Source organism: Vicia villosa, unplaced genomic scaffold, assembly GCF_029867415.1.
Source record: "Vicia villosa cultivar HV-30 ecotype Madison, WI unplaced genomic scaffold, Vvil1.0 ctg.000469F_1_1, whole genome shotgun sequence".
Taxonomy (NCBI): domain Eukaryota; kingdom Viridiplantae; phylum Streptophyta; class Magnoliopsida; order Fabales; family Fabaceae; genus Vicia; species Vicia villosa.
Window position 1 is genome coordinate 863465 of NW_026705226.1, and position 22730 is coordinate 886194.

Sequence of the window (22730 nt, forward strand, 5' to 3'; positions counted from 1 at the left end):
AAGGCTAGCAGATGAAGAAGTGCTACCAAACATTAAAAGGAAGATTGAGAAAACAGACTCATACACAAACATGTGGCTAGTCAGGTATAGAACATTTCTGATTTAAACTCATTAGATTTAAACTCATTATTCTGTGTATTGTATTTAAACTCATTAGAACATTTCTGTGTATTGTATTTAAACTCAGTTTTCCCATTTTTGTTTATTGTTTTTAAACTCAGTGGAACAGTTCTGATTATTGTATGTATTGTTAGGATGTCTGATGAGCATATCTTTGAAGTGAGGCATCTTGAAAATTCTGCAGAAAAGTTCACAGTCAACTTGAAGGATAGAGTTTGTTCATGCAGAAGATGGGAGCTGACAGGCTTACCTTGTGTGCATTCACTTTCAGCCATGAAGAGTAGGAATCATAAGGTTGATGACTACATACCTGATTATTATAGAAAGTCAAGATATGTAGAGGTCTATAAACCTGTTATTTTTCCAGTTAATGGCTCTAATCTTTGGGTAAGAACAGAGTACCCTGATGTTCTGCCCCCAAAATATAGGAAAATGCCTGGAAGGCCTAAAAAGAGAAGGAATTTAGAGCAAGGTGAAATTGACGGGTCTGATAGAAAAATGAGAAGGACTGGATTTATTGTTTCATGCAGCAGGTGTAAAAAACCAGGTCACAACAAGCTTACATGTAAGGTTCCTTCAACTACTCAAGCTTCCCAATCAGTTTCTGCCCAACATTCCCAATCAGTTTCTGCCCAAGCTTCCCAATCAGTTTCTGCCCAAGCTTCCCAACCGGTCACTGCCCAAGCATCTCAAGCAACACCTCAAGCATTTCCTAATCAAGCTTCCCAACCAGTCACTGCCCAAGCATCTCAAGCATCTCAAGCATCTCAAGCATCTCAAGCAAAGTCCAAGAAAGTCCCTTCAAAATCAAAGAAGTTGCCGGTCAGGAGGCCAGCTACCCCTTTCATACCACCTGGTCCTACAACAAGATTGAATGCAGCCAGAACAGCTGTAGGCCCAACAACAAGAAGGACAACTCCTACCAAGAGAGCCACCCCAAGCTGGAAAATTTAGTTTATGTTTTGAACAACTACTGTTATGTTATGAATTAACACTCTTAAGCATCTTTTATGTAGCATCTTTTTGGACAACTACTGTTAGTTTTTTGGACAAGCATATGTTAATTATGTAGCATATTTTATGTTATGAAACTGATGTAACTACTGTTAGTGTTTTGACAACTTATGTTGGTGTTAAGCAACAATGTCAATCCTTATGTTAAACCTTATGGTTGTTGCAGTTATTAAGCTTGAGATGTAAACATAACAAAAATGGGAAACTCATAATTTAAACACTTAAATCAACCTTTAAATGAAATTGACCCAAAAATGGGAAACTCATAATGTATACATCTGTTACAAACTTTTTTTAACACAAACCCAAAGTGTAGCATCTGAACTAACAACAACCTATGTTAAACTGGTTGACCTTCATACAACATCCTAACAACAACAACAACTAAAAGTAAACAAAACAGACTCCTCCAAAAATTTTCTATCTTCATGCTCTTCTTCGATTGATTTTGCATTTCTGTAATCTTCTTCTTTAAACACTCGACCTCCATTTTTGCAGCATCAATATCATGTTCAAGCTTCTCCAACCTACTCTTTTGATTCCTCAGAAAGTGATCTTTTTCATCCTCAGCATCATCATAGAACCATTGAAAGTAGCCACATCCAGGTTGTGTTGAACCCTATGTCGTTCAACAATAATTTCAAATCAGACCAAAAGCAAAGAGATGGAATGCGACTAAACAAGTTAATTTACCTTATAATTACGACAACCCCAAAATTGTCGCCCATAGTTCGTGACAGTTGAAGCTCTTCGTAGAGTAGCCATGTCTCCACAGCCACATTTGGGTTTCCATCGCAATATCCTTTCTGCACTCCCAAATTTCTTCACATAAGAATCGTATGTACATTCTCCAGAATTCGTTGAGGAAGAAGACTTCATTTCCTAATCAACCTTAGAAACTGGGGAAGAAGAATTCGTTGAGGAAGAAGAGGAGATTTGGTTCTGCAAATGTGAACCCTAGCACATGTGAATTTGGGGACGAAGCCAATTTGGGAAGAGACACATATAATAAAAAAAAACATATAAACATTTCCACATCACATGCCACGTAGGATAATTTAACGTTTGTTACACCTTATTTGACAGAAAGGATAAACGTGCACCTTTTAGAACAATTAAAGGATCAGTTTGGAACTTTTTAGAGTTGAGGGACTAAAATGGACCCAAGGGTATACTTAAGGGACCAAAAAGGGTATTTAGCCTTGTTAAAACTATTTCTAACCACTGCGCTTCTTCAAGCATTCATTTCTAAATCATCCAGTCCTAATTCATAACGGACTTCGATTTCAAAACTTGCATACACGTTGCATTGGAGTTACTTCTCAAATGGTACAACGTCATATGCGAGTATACACTTAGCATCGAGGAGATCTCAAAATGGGTTAATCAAAGGTGATCCTTTCTAATAAAGACTCTGGAATGGGGGGAACCACATCTAGGGGGTTCTCCTAAACAGGGGCAAAATTTCAAGGGTTACAGGGGCATACAATCAAAAAATCCTATTTACTAGGGGGCATTCTTCCTAAGGTTCAATCGACTTGGGGGCACATCTCGAAGCAATAACAAACAAGGGCATGTCAAACATGGGAAGAATGCAAATACAAAGGATAGAACACTATGGATAGTCCTCCATATCCTGGAGATCAAGGGCATACTCTTCAATCTAAACATCGAGGCATATGACAAGGTTATTTCTCGGGGCACTTCCTTCATGGATGGGAGATCACAAGCATCTTTTTCTACCAAACATTGGGGCATCGGATATCCGATCCATAAGGCAAACAATTCAAAAGGTTAAAGGTGTGGTGAACCTCGAAAAGGTTAAAGGTGCGAATTGCCAAAAGATGAAAGACATGGAGGACTTCGAAAATTCAAAGGCGTGGAGTAATTCAAAGGGTCAAACCGGGGCAAGGCGCATAACATAAGGAAAAGGCGCTCTCACACTTTACAACCTCGAACAAATCTTTCTCCTAACTACGATCTTCAAAATTAAAAAAAAACAGGGATTAGGAAGTCGCGCTAGCATCCAACAAACCTACAACTCCAGCGAGCTATATACGCTTTGGTTATCAACAACCTATCATCGGAGTATCATGCAAATGCATATAAATCATGCATTACATACATTGGTTGATACATCATACCATATCTTTTTAGGTAGTCTTCTTTAAGACAAATCTCACGATCCTTTATAGGAACCTCTTCAGGTAGTCCTCTTCAAGACATTATTTTTCTAAAGTGACCTTTCGAGGTAGTCTTCTTTAAGACAATCATCGTCATTTCCAAGAACCTTTTTAGGTAGTCTTCTTCAAGACATTCTTTTCCTAAGTACCTCTTAGGGTAGTCTTCTCCAAGACATTCTTTTTCTAAGTACCTTTTCAGGTAGTCTTCTCCAAGACATTCTTTTTCTAAGTACCTTTTTAGGTAGTCTTCTTTAAGACAATCTGTCATCCTTTTCAAGAACCTCTCCAGGTAGTCTTCTTTAAGACATTCTAAGAACCTTTTTAGGTGGCCTTTATCTAAGACATCCATTATCCATTCCAAAAACCTTTTTTGGGTAGTCTTATAGAAGACATTATTTCGTTCCACTCACTACATCAATCAAAACATCCAAGTCATCATAAATCATTGTCATGCATTAATCATGTCCCTTCACTCCAACATCAAACCATGCATATCATCTGGTACATTCATATACTATAAAGCCCAATTTTCATTTGCAAATCCAATTCTCGTTTGGTAGCCAGTTCCTGTCTGACTGTTACATTAAATCCAGTTCCCGTCTGGTAGTCAGTTCCCGTCTGACTGTTACATCAAATCCAATTCTCGTTTGGTAGTCAGTTCCCGTCTGACTGTTACATTAAATCCAGTTCCCGTCTAGTAGTCAGTTCCCGTCTGACTGTTACATCAAATCCAATTCTCGTTTGGTAGTCAGTTCCCGTCTGACTGTTACATTAAATCCAGTTCCCGTCTGGTAGTCAGTTCCCGTCTGACTGTTACATTAAATCCAATTCTCATTTGGTAGTCAGTTCCTGTCTGACTGTTACATTAAATCCAGTTCCCGTCTGGTAGTCAGTTCCCGTCTGACTGTTACATCAAAATCCAATTCCAATTCAAATCATGACTTATTGCGTTAGTCCCTGAGCAGCAATAAGTTATGTCTTATCACGTTAGTCCCTTGGCAGTGATATGACACCGAGTATCTTTGGTACGTTAGTCCTTTGGAAGTAACCGAGACTCAATCCTATTTCAAATCCTATTCCAATTCAAATCATGACTTATTGCGTTAGTCCCTGAGCAGCAATAAGTTATGTAATATCACGTTAGTCCCCTGGCAGTGATATAAAGCTACGTCTCCTTGCAAATAGGGATTTATTTTCCCTGTTTCTGCAACAATACTTCAATTGGGTTTATCACGTTAGTCCCTCGGCAGTGATCTTCTCCAAAACATCATCAATAACAATCAAAGGTTTTATCTTTCTTTTCAGAATTACTAACATACTTCAACTGACAATCATGCATCATTCAACTAATATACCTCATTCATACATAGCGCATATACATTCATTTTGAGAAGCTAACTGCATCATACATTACATGCATCATAACATTGCATAAAATTCAGGTTGCCTTTTTAGGCCGTACTACAATCAAAGCAAGTGGTTCCTTTCGGAAGCATCTGCTTCACATCCTGAGAAATGGTATTTACCTTGGGTGGCATCTGCAAGCCCATCCCCCGCAGAACTTCTTCCCGACAAAAGCAAATTTCAGGGCATTTTTAGTGTTCAATCATCTTCTACCTTTAAGATCACGATAGGCAGACGTGCCTATCCGAATCTTCAGGTTTAAGAAGATTGAACAGGGGCAACTGTCATACCCCAAAATTTGCCCGATCAAATCTACGTCTGTTAATCCATCAAGGTTCAAAATTAAGAGTCATGGGGTTTGACATTTCTATTGTCAAACCCGTGCTCTCTTATGAATCAGGTTGAGTTAAAACAAAGGCATAATTAAGAGATGTTCAGGACCCAAACACTGGGCCCGATTATTACAAGGGTTTATCATTCGTGGGGGTATTTTGGGGTTTTACTAACATCTGTTTCGATTATTATTATTTTATCATGACTAACTATTAGCATTTAACATTATTAATATTTATTATTGTTAATATTAATAGGATTAGTATTAGGATTAATTAGGTTTATTATTTTTATTAGGTTTTAGTAATTATATATAGTCTTATTAAAATTATTATTATGTTATTTACTATTATTATTAATTATTATTATTATTAGATTAGGATTATTAGGTTTAGTTGATGTTGGATCATTAGGTAATGGGTCTATTGGGTGTAGAAAACCCTTATTTGAATAATATAAATAGACTATTTTTGTATATATTAGGGGAGGACACCGATTTTAACCCGTGTACATAGTATCTGCCTCCTTTAGACGTACCAATTTTTGATTGTCACAATTTCAAAAACTCAAACTCTGCTTCAACTGTATCATCATGTTGCTACCATACGCAAAGTTAACAACAACAACCTGAATTGGCAAATTTTAATGCAACATTGATTGAAATTCATTGACATAATATTGTACATAGTGCTAAATAACTTATGTTGTACATAGTGCTGCTCTTTTGTTTTATGCAGAAATTAAATGGGAATCAGATCTCCGACGCCGCTTGCCAAACCGCGCACAGAACCCCCTTCTCGGATCGGCACTTCCGTCTCCATGTCTTTAAGACAACCAGCTTTCATCAGCGATCATCATCACGGACGTCCAAAGCTTCCATAATCGAGCAAGCTAAGGCGCTTTTCGTATCAAAAATTTGCAACTTCGATTTCACACCTACGTGCAATTTTAATATCATTTGATTATGTTTTTGTGTTTGTAATGATGTTTCGATGCTGGTTGGATAATTTGATTGAGGTTTTGATAAGAAGCGGCCCAATAGAATTAAAAAGAAGGCTGTTTGGCTAAAGGACTTCGTTTGAACTAGGGAGGGAGGTCCATTTAGTATTTTTAATCAAGTTGTTATTTTATGTTATTATCTATTTCAGCCCATGGCCCATGTAGTAGAACAAACCCTACTACTATTTAAACATTGTATGCTGCCATATTATGTCAAGAAGAAAAGTTGATTTTATCTTATTGTCTTTTAATGCTTTCTAGATCTAGGGTTATTGAACACATATCTATCATTGGTGCTTTCCTTTACCTTTCTCAAGCCCTCTCATGGCTCCCCCAAAACCCCCAAACCCCTCTTCTAAAGAGATTTTAGAAGAAGCTTTACAAATGTCCTCATTACACTTAAACAATGCTATGGCTGAGACACAAAAGCAAATGGATGTAAGATTTGCTCAAGTTCATGAAGAGATCTCCAAACAAGTGGGTCAGCTGCATACAAGGTTAGAGAATGACAAAGTTGAGGAAGAGTCAAAATACCAAGCTCTTATGGCAGCTCTGCAGAAAATTTCCATACAAAAAGAACAACAAGCTGCTATACCTACCCATTCTGCACATTCTGGTGGCAGCACATCAGGTATACAACCCTCTTCCTTATCTTTTGGGTCACCTACTTTAACCCATGTGATCACACCCACCCACTCACCCATTACCCACACTGCTACCCCGACCCATTCTGTTTTCAGACCACCCGTAACCCACACTTTTTCCCCCACTCAGCCCACTATATCTATACCCCCAAATTTTCACGCTGTACCCCCACCACCACATTTTATTCCATACCCCCCATACACACCCCAATCTGCATTTGTCCCAATCACACAACCAGACCCATACCATCAGCTAGCCCACATACCCCCATTACCCCCTTTGCGTTCACCAAAACTTGAATTGCCTTTATTTGATGGGTCTAATCCATTGGAATGGTTATTTCAAGCGGATCAGTTCTTTAGTTTTTATAATCTTCTACCAGAAAATCGTTTATCTCTTATTTCATTTTATATGAAGGGTGATGCTTTAGGTTGGTTTAAGTGGATGCACCAAAATCGTTTGTTAACTGATTGGGTATCTTTCACAAGAGCTTTAGAATTACGTTTTGGTCCTTCTACTTTTGAAAATCATCAAGCTGAATTATTTAAATTAAAGCAAACTGGTTCTGTTATGGAGTATCAAACAAAATTCGAGCAACTTGGAAACCAAGTGGTGGGGCTACCTGCTGTAGCTATTCTAAATTGTTTCATCTCTGGCCTACATATGGATATTCAAAATGAATTAGCTATCCATAAGCCTACATCTATTTCCCAAGCAATTGGGCTTGCCAAATTAATTGAGTCTAAACTCAAAGAGTCCAAACAAAAGTTCACTAAACCTTTTTCCACTTTCCAAAAACCAATTCCCACACCCCCAACCACCCAGAATTTCAAACCACACCCTTCTTCGGCTCAGCCCAATCTTACTACTCAAAAAAGCCCCAACCCACAACAACCTAAATTTCCCATCCGCAAGCTTACCCAAGCCCAACTACAAGAGAGACGAGCCCAAGGCCTTTGTTTCAATTGTGATGAGAAATTCATCACGGGACATAGATGTTCCACAAACAGATTTTTCATACTCTTGGCTGATGAGGAGGGAGTGAGTGTTGAACCAGAAAATTTAAATTTGGAAGAACCTCCTATGGAGGCAGACTTTAGTGATACTTACTTCCAGTTATCCCCTCAAGCTCTAACAGGCCATTACCACCCACAAACATTAAAATTCAAAGGAAAAATCCATGGGTTAACCGTTATGGTTTTGGTAGACACGGGTAGTACTCACAACATTATGCAGCCCCGAATTGCTCAGCACCTCAACCTCCCCACCACCCCAATCAACCAATTTTCTGTCATGGTTGGCAATGGATCCCACCTTCAATGTGAGGGAATTTGCAACAATGTTCAAATCCTGCTTCAAAATAAACCTTTCACCTTGCCTTTTTATTTACTACCGATTGAAGGTGCTGATATTGTTCTAGGAATGGCTTGGCTTAGAACACTGGGACCCATTCAAGCAGATTTTTCAATTCCCTCTCTCACTTTTCAACATCAAAACACCCCCCTAACTCTCACCGGTGATCCCAACTCAACCCCCATAAATACCTCTTTCCACCAATTACGCCAACTCATCCACACCGATGCCATTGCCTCTTTTCACTTATTAATAATGGAACCTATTCAGAACACTTCCCCCACATCTAAACTACCAGCTTCTGCCCCACCTAACCAAACCTTATTACCCACCCCCCTTACAAGACTTTTGACCAAATTTCAATCAATTTTTCAACATCCAAAAGGCCTTCCCCCACCAAGACCGCATGACCACCATATAAACCTTCTGCCCAATACACCACCCATCAATGTGAAACCCTACCGCTACCCTCATTCAAAAAAAGAAACCATGACAAAAATGATACAAGAGATGCTTCAAGAAGGCACAATCATACCTAGCACTAGCCCTTTTTCATCACCGGTCTTATTAGTCAAAAAGAAAGACGGAACGTGGAGATTTTGTGTTGATTATAGAGCATTGAATGCAGTAACAGTAAAGGACAGATTTCCCATACCCACTATTGATGAACTATTAGACGAACTCAGTTCCGCTACCATTTTTTCCAAGATAGACTTGTGTTCAGGATACCATCAGATCAGATTAGCATCAAAAGACACGTATAAAACAGCTTTTCGAACTTTCGATGGGCATTACGAATTCCTTGTAATGCCTTTCGGCCTCAGAAATGGGCCATCTACTTTTCAATCAGCTATGAACGAATTACTTCGTCCTTTCCTACGAAAATTTGTTCTTGTTTTCTTTGATGATATTTTAATTTACAGTGCTAATTTTGAGGAGCATCTAACACATTTGCAGGTTATTTTAGAGTTGTTACAAAAGCAGGCATTTTTTGTGAAGCTACCTAAGTGTGTTTTTGCAGCAAGACAGATTGAATATTTAGGACACATTATTTCAAAAGGAGGAGTCGCACCTGATACTGAAAAAGTGAAGGCCATTTTGGATTGGCCAACACCACGTTCACTCTCGACGCTCCGAGGTTTTTTAGGCCTTACCGGGTTTTATCGCAGATTTGTTAAAGGCTACGCCACTCTCGCCGCTCCCCTCACCGATTTATTGCGTTCCACTAATTTCAACTAGAGTACAGAGGCTGCCAAGGCCTTTACAGAACTGAAACAGAAAATGACCGACATGCCGGTCCTGGCTTTACCAGATTTTACAAAAGAATTTTCAATTGAAACGGATGCCTCTGGTGTAGCCATCGGTGCTGTTCTGTCCCAAGAAGGTCACCCCATTGCTTTTTTCAGCAAGAAGATGTGTCCTCGTATGCAAGCTTCTTCGGTGTATGTTCGGGAAATGTTCGCCATCACAGAATCTGTGAAAAAGTGGCGTCAGTATCTCATTGGTCAACGATTTCATATATATACGGATCAAAAGAGCTTAAGAAGTCTGCTACTACAACGCATTCAAACACCAGAACAGGAAAGGTGGACAGCTAAGCTACAAGGATTTGATTTTGATATTTCATACAAACCTGGAAAATCGAATCTTGTTGCGGATGCTTTAAGCAGAAAGTTTGAACCAGAACCAGCAATCTTATTAGCTCTCTCATCTCCTCTTCCAGACTTGCTGCACACCTTGAAACATTTTTACAAAAATGATACAGTTGGTCAAAACTTATTACAGTTAGCAACTCAGAAGTCTCCAAACAACAATTACAGTGTGTGCCATGGCCTACTGTATTACAAACAAAGACTATTCATACCTGATATTGCTGAGTTGCGACAACAGGTACTACTTGAGTATCACCAGACACCAACAGCTGGCCATTCCGGCGTCAAGGCCACTTTAGCAAGATTGCGAGCTTCTTTTTGTTGGCCAGGGGTGTACCTCGAAGTTAAAAACATGATTAAACAATGTTCCATATGCCAGCACAATAAATATGATACACAGAAAAAAAAAGGCTTGCTGCAGCCATTGCCAATTCCGAAACAAGTTTGGGAAGAAATAACAATGGATTTTATTACACACTTACCAAGTTCTTGCGGTCATACGACTATCTGGGTAATTTGTGATCGATTTTCGAAATTTGTGCACTTCATTCCTCTGCCTAACCACTTTTCCGCAAAAGACTTGGCAAACCGGTTCACAGTAGAGATCTTTCGTCTTCACGGAGCACCTAAAACTATAGTTTCTGACCGGGATCCATTGTTTCTGAGCAAGTTTTGGAAGGAGTTCTTTAAGAATCAGGGGACGAGCCTGCAATACAGTACATCTTATCATCCTGAAACCGACGGCCAGACAGAAGTAGTAAATCGATCAGTAGAAACTTACTTACGCTGTTTTGCTGGGGATCATCCGCGTACTTGGCATAAATTTCTCCATTTAGCGGAATATTGGTATAACACATCTTTTCACTCAGCAATCCAGATGGCACCTTTATAAGCTCTCTATGGCCGTGATCCTCCAAGTATCTTAGACTATGTCAGCAACTCGGTTTCAGATGTAGCTCTTGAAGATTCTCTGCAACAACAACAACAGATTTTGAACGACTTAAAAATACACTTGCAGAAAAGCAGAATCGCAATGGAAAAGCAAGCGAATATGAAACGAAGGCATGTTACCTTTGTGGAAGGAGACTGGGTCCTTTTGAAGTTACAACCATATCGTCAGCACACGGTGCACCGTCGAGAATCTCAAAAACTTGCGCAAAGATACTTTGGCCCTTTTCGCATCATCAAACGGACAGGAACAGTTAACTACCTCTTGGATCTACCTTCTTCATCCCGCATCCATCCCATTGTTCATGTATCTCTGTTGAAAGCATACCATGGAACATTGCCATTGAAGGATTTCCAGCCACTTCCTTTACCGGACATCGTCGATTTCGAAATGAACTCGGATGAAGTCTGTCACAAACACAAACAATCAGATTCTAACACACAGACATCACAGAAGGCAAATACTAAGAATAACGAGACTTTACCATGTTCGTTTTCGTCGGGAACAGCACATGCAAGAGGAGCGGATACGGGTTTGCACAGTGCCACCAGTCAGCCACAGGATCTAACACCGCAAGGAGATCCGAATCGGAAAGGTCGAGTTGAAGTACAAAGAAGAAGAGAGAAGGTGCTTCAAACAAGAGGAGATTTTGTTTTGAATGGTGAAGAGGAAAGGGTACCGAACGTGAAACAAGTGAACAAGGTAGAAAGGCAAAGAAAGAAAGGGGATCTGAGAAATGTTTACCGAGAGAGAGAGTTGTTGGATTCACAAAGTACTCTACTTGGTGATATGGAGAAAGCCTCGGTGATAACGTCTTCAAATAACCAAAAGACAATTAATGGTACTTTAATTGGGAAAGACTTGCACGCTTCACAGAGAACAGCTGGTTTCACTGCCCAAGGTGATAAGTTTCATTATTCCAACCAATCAGAGGCCAGGAATCAGATTCTTCCTTATCTCCCAACGGCTAGCAAATCCCACAAGCACGTGGGTCTGTCTCCCCACGAGGACAGCTATTCTCCACCAAAATCCCACTTGCAAGGAGGAATGGGTGGGTTTCCAATTTCTCACGGCCCAAATACCATTCTGGATCCATCAGAGTCTTTTCCAATGAACCTTGAGGGCAAGGTTCTTGTTGGGCCCGGGAGTAATGATAAGAAGCGGCCCAATAGAATTAAAAAGAAGGCTGTTTGGCTAAAGGACTTCGTTTGAACTAGGGAGGGAGGTCCATTTAGTATTTTTAATCAAGTTGTTATTTTATGTTATTATCTATTTCAGCCCATGGCCCATGTAGTAGAACAAACCCTACTACTATTTAAACATTGTATGCTGCCATATTATGTCAAGAAGAAAAGTTGATTTTATCTTATTGTCTTTTAATGCTTTCTAGATCTAGGGTTATTGAACACATATCTATCAGGTTTTAACGCATGTATAAATATTCACCATGGCTAGGGTTAGAAGCTTTGGTTTGGGGCTTTCTGGAACAAGTAAAATTAGAGCGATTCAATGGTTCTATCGTGTTTAAGACGCGATTTAAAATCGAACTGTGTAAATATTTGGGATTTATATAGCGCATCGGGTGAGATTTGAGTTTTCAAGGTCTAACACCACGCACCAAAAACGTTGCTGTAAGCTTCGTTTTTCCAGAAAGTCAAAACGAAAAAGAAAGGCTGGGCGCGGGGTTTTGTTGGTTCGAATTTTCTGTAATGATTATTTTATATTGTTTAATTGAAGTATTATATATTCAACTAACTATTGCAGCTCGAGTGGCAATAAGCAGATGGAATCTTGTAACAAAACATGGGTTCGATCCCCACTGCTAACATTATTTTTCCACAAATAATTAACTGAAGATCCAGCGTTGCTCTCTTAACAGCGACCACGGTACATCCTCGTCCCAGGACCATCAGATCTCCATAATATCAGATCTAACGCACCAGGAATGGGAGGCTCACCATGAACCCTCAAAAGATGCCACACGCAATAAAGACCCAGGTTTTATCATTCCATTTTTATATTTTATGTACATGATTATAGAATTAAATTTAATATTTTGTCTATATATAATTTGGTTTAAAATTAAATTAATAAAATAATATAATTAGGATTAGGATCATAATTAATATTAGGATTGTCCCGATTATTTTTCTGATTATTATCCCGGTTATTCGGTTATGTCGATTATTCGACTTAATTGATTTAATTAATTTTAATCTATTTAATTATATAAATCATAAAAACCCTAGATAGGATCCCAATATCAGGGTTTTTCCAATCCCACTGCCCATTTGGCAAAGAAAACATTAATCTTGAATAATTCTCTTCCCGATCCGACTAAAGCTATTGGTCGCATTAGACGAGAGATAAAAATATAATTTAAAATACATTTAATTTGCTGCCCGCGACGATCGAATCTATCGATCTGAGTAACCATCAATGCCCCATTAATCCGTTAGCTATACTGATCAAATCTATTGATCATCGCATCTAACGGTGACATATTAAATCAGGGTTGTACGCCCAAAATATTCAAAACACACTAAACCACGACACTACGGATTTTTATCCTTTTCGCCAAGGCAACTCAAAATGCCTTACAAACTCAAAACTACGATAGGCCATTCAAAAAGCCTTCAAACACCTCCATAATCAATTCTAAGGCGTACAACCCTGTGCCCGAACTACGTTGACTCTGATTCTCCCTAAGGAGATACGTAGGCACTTGGATAACCAAGGCGAGTCCCCCTCCCTAAAATCTCAATTTTTCCCCTATTCAATTCCTTAGCTATTAACCTTAACTTTTAGCCATAAAACTTGACCCTTAGATTCAAATCCAATAGGAAAGGGTTGAGGGTGCCTAACACCTTCCCTCGACCTGATTATAATAACTTACCCCGATCTCTAAACTGCGTAAGGTTTCCTATTCGCCCTTCAGAATAGGTGGCGACTCTAAAAACTTTAATTTTTAGGGCAGGTTGCTACAGCATGAAATTAGGAATGTAGAAAGGAAATGAGTTCAAGATTCGATACAAGCTTTGCAGGCTCAGTCATGGAAAAGAAGGGTGGTTCCAACAAATTTAAAGGCAAAGTCGACAAGACTCAAGGCATGAATCCTTGGTGGAACCCTCACAAACAACAGGCCAAAGATAGAACTTATGAATCCTCAAAAAGAGGAGAAGGAAACTATCGAAAGGACAAAGAAGATAAGAAAGGTGTACAGTGCTATCACTGTGAGAAGTGGGGTCACTTTTCTAAACAGGAAAGACAATGGATCGACAAAAGGCAAGGACGAAGGAGCGAACTTTGCACGCCAAGATTCAGACGATTATGAAGGTATGGTGGTTATGGCCATAGTTGCAGATAACCATGTCGAATCCAAGATCTGTTTCCTCGATTCAGAGTGATCGAATCACATGTCTGGTCAAAAGGTGTGGTGGGCAAATTTCGAAGAAACAAAGAAGAGCAAGGTGAAACTTGTTAATAATAGTTCGTTGCAAGCAGAAGGTCGAGATATTGTTGTTGATGAAAATTCCGCCTGGGATTGGAATTCGAGTAATTCAATCAACAAGCCATTGATGAGCTCTAACTTCGAAGAAGCAACTATTGAAGTCAAAGTTAATGCAATTGTTGAAACTCCAGTCGAATTCGAAGCAGTTGCCAACATTCCTAACACACTCGAAGTAGAAGAAGGTGTGGCTGCTAAAAGCCAAAGACATCAAAGAACTCGAATTCTTCCAGCACGACTTCAAGACTATGAAGTAGCTGGTGATTATGAAGTCACACAAGATGAAGAATTAGTTAATTTTGGTTCACCTGCAGGTGTTGAACCAATCCACTATAGCGAGGCTTTAAAGATTCAACAATGGAAGTTAGTTATGGTTGAAAAGTTATAGGAAATCGAGAGAAACAACACATGGGAGTTAGTCGAATTGCCAACACATAAAAAAGCTATCGACGTAAAGTGGGTGCTCAAACTTAAACACAATGCTGATGGGTCGATAAAAAGACATAAAGCAAGATTAGTAGCTCGAGGATTTCTTCAAAGAGCAGGGATGGACTACTCTGAATTATTTGCTCCAATAGCAAGATTGGAGACTGTTCGACTAGTTGTAGCATTGGCATGCAATCAAGGTTGGTCGAAATTTCACTTGGTTGTGAGGTCAAAATTTCTGAATGGTCCTTTAGACGAACAGGTATATGTCACACAACCTCCTGGTTTTATGATTCAAAAGGACTCGAGTAAAGTATATAAGTTGCACAAAGCACTATATGATCTCAAGCATGCACCTAGGGCATGAAATAAGAAGACCGACTCATACTTAGTCGAATTAGGATTTTTCAAATTCAAATCTAAATATGGTTTCCATGTTCAGGTTGTGGCACAAAATATAACAATCATCTACTTATATGTCGATGGCTTGCTAGTAATTGGAAATAGCTTGGAGAACTTGTAGAAGTTCAAAGAACTGATGATGAAGGAATTTTAAATATCGGATCTGGGAAAATTATCTTATTTCCTAGGCATGGAATTTCAAATGTCGAAGCAAGGTATGGTGCCGCATCAAAGAAAGTATGTCAAAGAGATACTCAAGAGATTCAGAATGGATGATTCCAATCCTGCATCCTCACCTGTTGAAACAAACTTGAATTTGAAGAAGCATGGAGAGGAATACAAAGTCGATGTAACTTTGTTTAAGAAAATTATTAGATCTCTGAGATATGTGTGCAACAGTCGACCTGATATAGATTTCACTGTCAGATTAGTGAGAAAATACATGAGTGAAACAAGAGTGACACACATGAAGGCTGCAAGAAGAATTCTAAGATACCTAAAAGGATCGATAGACTATGGAATTCTATTTTGACGAGACTCTAAAGGCGAGGAAGCAATAGTTACTTGTTTTTAAGATGCCGATTGGTATGGAGATAAGGAAGATCGAAGAAGCACAACTGGATATTTCTTTCAAGTATTTGGTGCCTCAATTTCATGGTATTCGAAGAAATAACTTATGGTGGCATTAGCATCGTGTGAAGCTGAATATATAGTAGGTTCCTACGTTGCATGTCAAGCAATTTGGATCAGACCAGTACTTGAAGAAATGGAGGTCGAAGTGAAGAAACATCTGGTGTTGCAAATCAACAACAAGTCAACCATAAATCTGGCGAAGAATCCAGTTCTGCATGGAAGGAGTAAGCATATCGAAGCTAGATTTCAATTCCTGAGGGAAAAGGTAAGTCGAGGTGAACTTGTAGTTAGGCATTTCTCGAGTGAAGCACAAATGGCCGGCATTTTCACCAAAGGATTGACGATCGACATATTTGTAATTCTAGTATAGCAGACCCAGATGTTATGAGAGATGTCGAGGCATTAGATCTTTCAAGAAAAGCACAGAAGATATAAACAGTTTTATGTAGTACTGAAAAGTAAAGAACGCAATCAATTGTTGATCCAATTTGGTGCCAAACACGCCTATTCTGGGGGCTACCAAGCCAGGAAGAAGATTCCACTATCAATAGTACTATTTTATGTAAACAACCTCCGGTTTTCAGATAAACAACCTCCGGTTTACCTAGTCACTACCCAATGAACCTATATCTCAGAAACCCATCTAAGACAAGAGAACCCCCGCTCACTCCTTAGTGATACCTAACTGCTACAACCCAGTAACAGCTATTTGAATAACAACCGAATGACACACTCTACAAGACAATACCTAGTCAAGACTCTTGACTAAGAACAAGAACTTAGATTTACTTAAAATCTTCCTCCAGGAACAATACACCTCTTACCTACAGGCTTCGAGGATTACAATATATCTCTTGCTTCACAGCTTCGAGACAGACATGGTGACCTTCCCACAACCCGGGAGGTTCACCCTTCCAAACCCTAGGATTCTACATCTTCAATTCTCATTCACCTAGGTTACAACTTGTTATATTTGTAGCCTAAACATAACCTATACCCAACTGGACTTGGGCTTCTAATCGCAGCATATTTGCTGTTACAAATCTGTAAAATCTTCTGCAAGAAAATAGGTCTTCAATCAAATCTTTCTAAATTGTCTCCAATTATAGAAAGTCTTTATTCTTCAATATTCTTCTTGATTCTTCAGACCTGTTTAAGTAAATCACGCCGTATATGATTTGCACAATATTCAGGAATATTCTGCACTCTTCTGTAGTAGTTAAATCATAACTGATTTAACTAAAACTCTTCACTTCAGCTCAGGCATAATGTCTTGACATCTCATGTGACATGTTGTTCTAGATGTTGAAGTAGTTCAACACAATATATTCTAGCATTCTAGTGGGACTCTTTGTTGTACCTGTTTTTTTTATACATTACGTTCCTTTTTATAAGAGAAAAGTCACTTTTTAGGTTCATTGAATAACCAATGTATTTGGTCTGTTTATAGACTAGATACATTGATTATTCTACGAACCTAAAAAGTGAGTTGTCTCTTATAAAAAGGAACGAAGGTAGTATTTGTTTTAAAATGGCGCATTCACCCATATTTTAACTGTTGGCGCCATTTGGTTTGGCGCATACTCCAGGGTATACTGCCAAACCTAGAAATTTTGGTAAATTTTCCCAAAATGTAGTTTTTTAGGTAATTTTTTTAAAATCTTGTTATTAATTTTTTTTTCATTAACTAAATTTCATTCTATATACAAATTTATTCATATCATTAATTTTATTAATTATTGTGTAAATTAATTGAGTAACCGAAAAAAATCGTTTAAAAGCATGCATAGAAATAGAGAAAAAACATATGAGAGCCCCCCACAACTGCTATACGTAGCTCAAAAACTATTAATGGTACGTTGTAATATATACAAAAACTTCACAATCATATTATAAATAATAAATAATAAATTCTTTCAAAATGTCTAACCTTATTACTTCAATTTCTTGTGTTTCATCTATCAATTCGTGTGTGACATATCCATTACCAATTGGTTCATTAATCATTATATGTGCATGCATTTGGGGATTTTAAATATATTGTTTATTGTCTCTCTATGTTGTATGGAAGTAATACAATAAGAGTGACAACAACATATTAATAAGATTTAAGCGAATAAGATTCACCATGAGTTTTCTTAATATTCAGGGTAAGTTTCTTTCCGTTTTAAAAAAATGAATTTTTTTTTTATATTTTCAAAAATAGATTTTTTAAAACCGTTTTTTAAAATATTACAAATTTTTTTATATTCGTTTTTTCTAAAATGAAACATTAATTTTGACATTTTATAACATAAACATATATAATTGAAGACCAAAACTTAGTTAAAATCATAATTTTTTCAAAAAGTTATATTTTAAAAATGATTTTTATGAAAATCTATTTGAAATAGCTTCAAAATTAAGTGATTTTTTGAAATTTTGATATCCAAATTTTTTTCCCATAAATAGAAGAAATACCTAAAATCACATTCTAAGAATAACTGTTCAAACAAAATTTCTATTTTAAGCTTTTATAAAAAGTTTCTTTGTAAAAAAAATTTTCACAAAATTTAATAACACTATAAAAATCATTTTTTAAAAAAGCCAAAACAAACGGGCCCTCACTTTACTTGGTTTCTCACTCCTGCTAGCTAATCACTTTCAATAAATTGAGCATTATATAACAAAGTCAATTATTCTTGTATTGTAGTTATGACAATAAAAATAACCTATTTTGATTTTTGATGATAAATAATGAAAAAAGGGTTAATGATTCTAGCATCAAGCGTCTTTTTAAATTGATTATACTCACTTAATTTTGTTGGGTAACTTTAAATATGAATGTGTTTTAAATTAGTTTTCCTTCGAGTGACAGCTCATAATTAATGTTAAGAGTTGCCTTAACTGAAATTATATTAAGAAAAATATGCATTAGTATTCAATGTGTATGTCCACAATCATTAGTACAATACTATAATTAATATTGATATAACCATATCTATGAAAATACAATTTTACATTACAACCACATCATTTTATTATGATTTTTGATGCATAGTATATTGTGCATGTATTTCATTTCACAATATTCTCCGTATATAACCAACATCACTATCTTTACTTCTCTACTCAATTGTCTTTTTATGTCATTAATAAACACCTTGAACATGTTCATTAATTGATATTTTTTTATGGAAAATATATATAATTTTGGGTAATGCTAACGAGTACCCCAGGGGCACTGATTAAGAGATTAAAAAGGTAAGTTGAATATTATTTAATAAAGTAAAAAAAATATGTTTTTACCTAAAATATATGCATTAAATAAACTGAAAATATAAATAATTAACTTTTTTAAAGAAGATTAGGTGTATTCAATGCATTGAATCTAAAATATTTTCTTAATTTGGAATGTTTAACCAGTGCTCCCGGGGCACTCGTTAGCATGACCCTATAATTTTATCCAATTTTTTGAATTGGATATATAGAATTCACTTTATAAAAAATATATAAGTGTCATCAATGAACTTTTATGGCCAATTAATCTATCGAAGTGAATCTATTCGAATAGACGGCTTTCTTTCCATTTTTAACAACTATGGAGAAATGTCCCTCAACGACACGTTTCAAATTTCAACAGTAATTTTATTTTTTTATGGGTTAATAGTCATTTACCTCCTATCTTATAGGTGAGTTTTGATTTATCCCCTTTTAAGAATTTTTTTTTTGATTTAGCCCTATAATTTTAAAATTCTAAGTCTTTTGTCCCCTAAGAGGAAAAACTATCCCCTTTAAATTTTTTTATTTATTTAACCCCCCGATTTTTACACGTTTAAGGGGGTGCCCAAAAATTATAGGGGTTAATTCAATTTTTTTTTTTGTAAAGGGGGTAAATCAATATTCGCCTATATGAGAGGGGGATAAATGACTATTAACCCTAATATCAACTAATAATAATTATTATAAAATACTAGTAACAAATTAAAGTTGCATGACATAAAATTGTATTAGCATTAAAATAACTAAAAAGTGAAACATTCAAAATTAGTTAATGTTATGGTTCACGGAAATAGTAATTGTTTAGAGACTAAAATTACAAATTATTATAAGTTAATATTCATCAAAATTATTAAAATGGAAATAATAAATATTTGAGTATTGGGTCAATGACTCTTTTAGGTTTGAGTTGAGTTTTATCCGAAATCCGATTTTTTTAATGATTTTTTAGTTTTGAAACCAATATCTACCCAATTATCTAACCAAACCCACTTTTGTGAATTTTTTTGGATGTGTTTGACTGGATTTTGTGGGTTGAACCAACCTATGTACACCCCTTGTGTTAAGCATTATAAAAAAAGTTTTTGTAAATATATTTATTTACCATTTGGATTTGCTTTTTTTTTTTTATTAATTTTCGGAGACAAGTAATTCTAATGTGATAGGTAAATTTTAATTTTTTATATAACAAATTTTTGCAAAGAGATAAAAAGAGAAACTTTGGATACTAGATGTTTCCAAATCGGGTGGTGTGTATAAATAAATGTGTGGTGGTTATAATAAGGTAGGTGGCGTATATAGCATTTTTCTTACCAATATTGTATAAGACAAAAGGTCATGATATATATTGGGCTTTGATATTGAAAATTAATACTTCCCACCTCATGTTCCATTAATAGGGTTGTCACTTGTTATTTACAGCCCTATATTTGGTATTCGCGCTCACTATATCTTATTTATTTTAAGAGTTGTTTTTTATTTTTTAAGCTAAATAAATATTGTATATAAAAGAAAAATATTTAAAAAATATATAGGAAACCAGAACATAACTGATAAAAAAACTAATAATAATGAAAATAATTAAATCAAGTCTACTTTTGAAGTGTTATGAATTAATTTGTGAAGAGAATAAGTTCTTATCATCTGTATTTCTATCTCCATTTTTGTTTCACTTTAGTTCATAAAAGGTATACAATTTTCTTATTAATTTTTTCTTTGTTTGCATTTCGAAAGCTTATTTTTCATATCATATTTTCTTCATTTAACTAAATTTTCATATGTTTTTGGTTCAAAGTGTATATCAATTTTTATTTTGAAGTTATATTTAAATAATTACTTGTTTTAGGTCTTTGCATTAATTTTTTAATACTTTTTATCCTAATTATTTTGTTATAGTCTTCATAAAATTGATATGTTCTAATCCTTTTATTCTCAAATTAATATAAAGGTCAACAAAAACAAAATCAATAAAATCGTTAAACATTAAATCTCAACAATAACAACGACAACAATAATAATATACTAAAAGATAGTAAAAATAGATTATTTAATTTTTTTTAAGAAAATACAAATTTTAAATAACTTAAATGAAAAGAAATATGATAACTCATCATTTAGTCCTTTAATGATAATAAGCAAAAAAAAATTATTTGAATAACCCACTACCCAACTCAATCCAACCAAAAAAATAGTGGTTTTGTCCAAACTGTCCCATTGATATAACGGGTGGTTAATTTACATCACAAAAACCAAAATGTATAATATGGATTGGGTCTTGGGTTTGACCAAACCCAATCCAAACCGACTCATATATACCCCTACTTAACACCTTTTATTTTGTGATAGAGACAATATTTTGTGATAGAGAAAATAGAGAAAATATCATTAAAGCTAATAATGAGATTGTGATTCTACTGTAATAGTGAGATGATCCTATAATCTTCATATTAATGCTATATTATGCATATTCCCAATTACCCCTCAAGTTGGAGGGCAAGAAACATCAGTACACAACTTGACCATAAACTCATGGAATGATTGGGCTCCTAAGGCTTTTGTGAAAATGTCAGCTTTTTGATTCTTGATTGGCATATAATTGGTTGATATGGTACCTTCTTACAAATGATGAAGAACGAAAAGGCAATCCATATTTATGTGTGTTTTCCTCTCGTTGTATATTGGATTTGCGGAAATGTGGATTTCTTTCTGACTTTCACAATGAAGCACAATGGGAGAATTACATTGAACTTGCAAACTTGGCAATAAATTTCAAACATCACTCGCAGCTTGGTTCATGGCCCTATGCTCCGATTCACTTGATGATTTAGAGCCATATGTATGTTTTTTGGTCTTCCAGAATATAAGAATATAAGAGTTGAACCAAGTTTCATTAAATAACTTGTCATAGACTTTCGAGTTAATGGGCACAATGCCTAATCTGAATCATAATAAGCAACTAAAGTGAGATCATTTTGTTTTGGAAAATTAATCCACGGCCCTGGTGAAGATTTTAGGTATCTTAAAATACGCATAGATGCATCCCAGTGAGCTTGATATGGAGACTTCATAAATTAACTCAAAATATGAACATAGTATGTTATATCTGTATGTGTTATGGTAAGGTAAATTAAGCAACCAACAAGTTTCGGAAGCGTGGAGGATTTGGATAAGCAGGACCAAAATCAAGTGCAAGTTTTTCATTTTATTCCATTGGTAAATAAAATGACTTGTGTTGTGTTATATTTGTAAAAGGACTCAACTAGGGGGATGGTTGTTGGATACCCAAGGAGAGGCGAAGATAATATGTCGCCCAAGGGGAGGTATTGCCTTGCCATAAGGTCTTCATATCGCTCAGTCATGGGAAAAATAGGAAAATATATTTTTGGGACAAAGAGAAGTCAAGGTCATTAATTGGCCACGTCCTCCTTGGAAATAGGGATTCATTGGTCAACCATCTACTGAGTGGGCGGTGACCCTTTCCAAGAGAACCGTAGGCTCTAGAGGCCTCTATAAATACACCTATCTCGTAGGAGGACAAGACAGTTCAGAACTCTTAATTGCTACATCTCATATGTAGTGTTATCCTAAAACATCATGTTGCATACAAAGTCTCTCACCTCACGTGTGAAGGACTCCTAAAACTATCACAAAACATCCGCGTACATGGCTTCTCGCTATCGTGGGTAAATCTTAACCATCATACAGTGTAATATACGTACAAAGGCCTTTGAGTCCCTCCGCCCTTTCATGAGGAACACACACCTGTAGTTTTTTACCAATACAATTTGCAATCTATAATTTTGCATTCACTCAATATGACAAGGTTGTATTTTTCATTGACACATGAATAG

The 22730-nt window shown here is 36.3% G+C and overlaps 1 protein-coding gene across 1 annotated transcript; it reads left to right on the forward strand.

The window, feature by feature from the left end:
* The first annotated feature begins 6377 nt into the window (after positions 1-6377).
* LOC131628635 (uncharacterized) lies at positions 6378-9290 on the forward strand. Its single transcript, XM_058899465.1, has one exon. It carries the CDS (start codon positions 6378-6380, stop codon positions 9288-9290), a length of 2913 nt encoding a protein of 970 aa, XP_058755448.1.
* The last annotated feature ends 13440 nt before the right edge of the window (positions 9291-22730 follow it).

What these genes read in the sequence shown, in the direction of transcription:
- LOC131628635 (XM_058899465.1), top strand. Translation starts at nt 6,378, where the DNA reads ATGGCTCCCCCAAAACCCCCAAACCCCTCTTCTAAAGAGATTTTAGAA.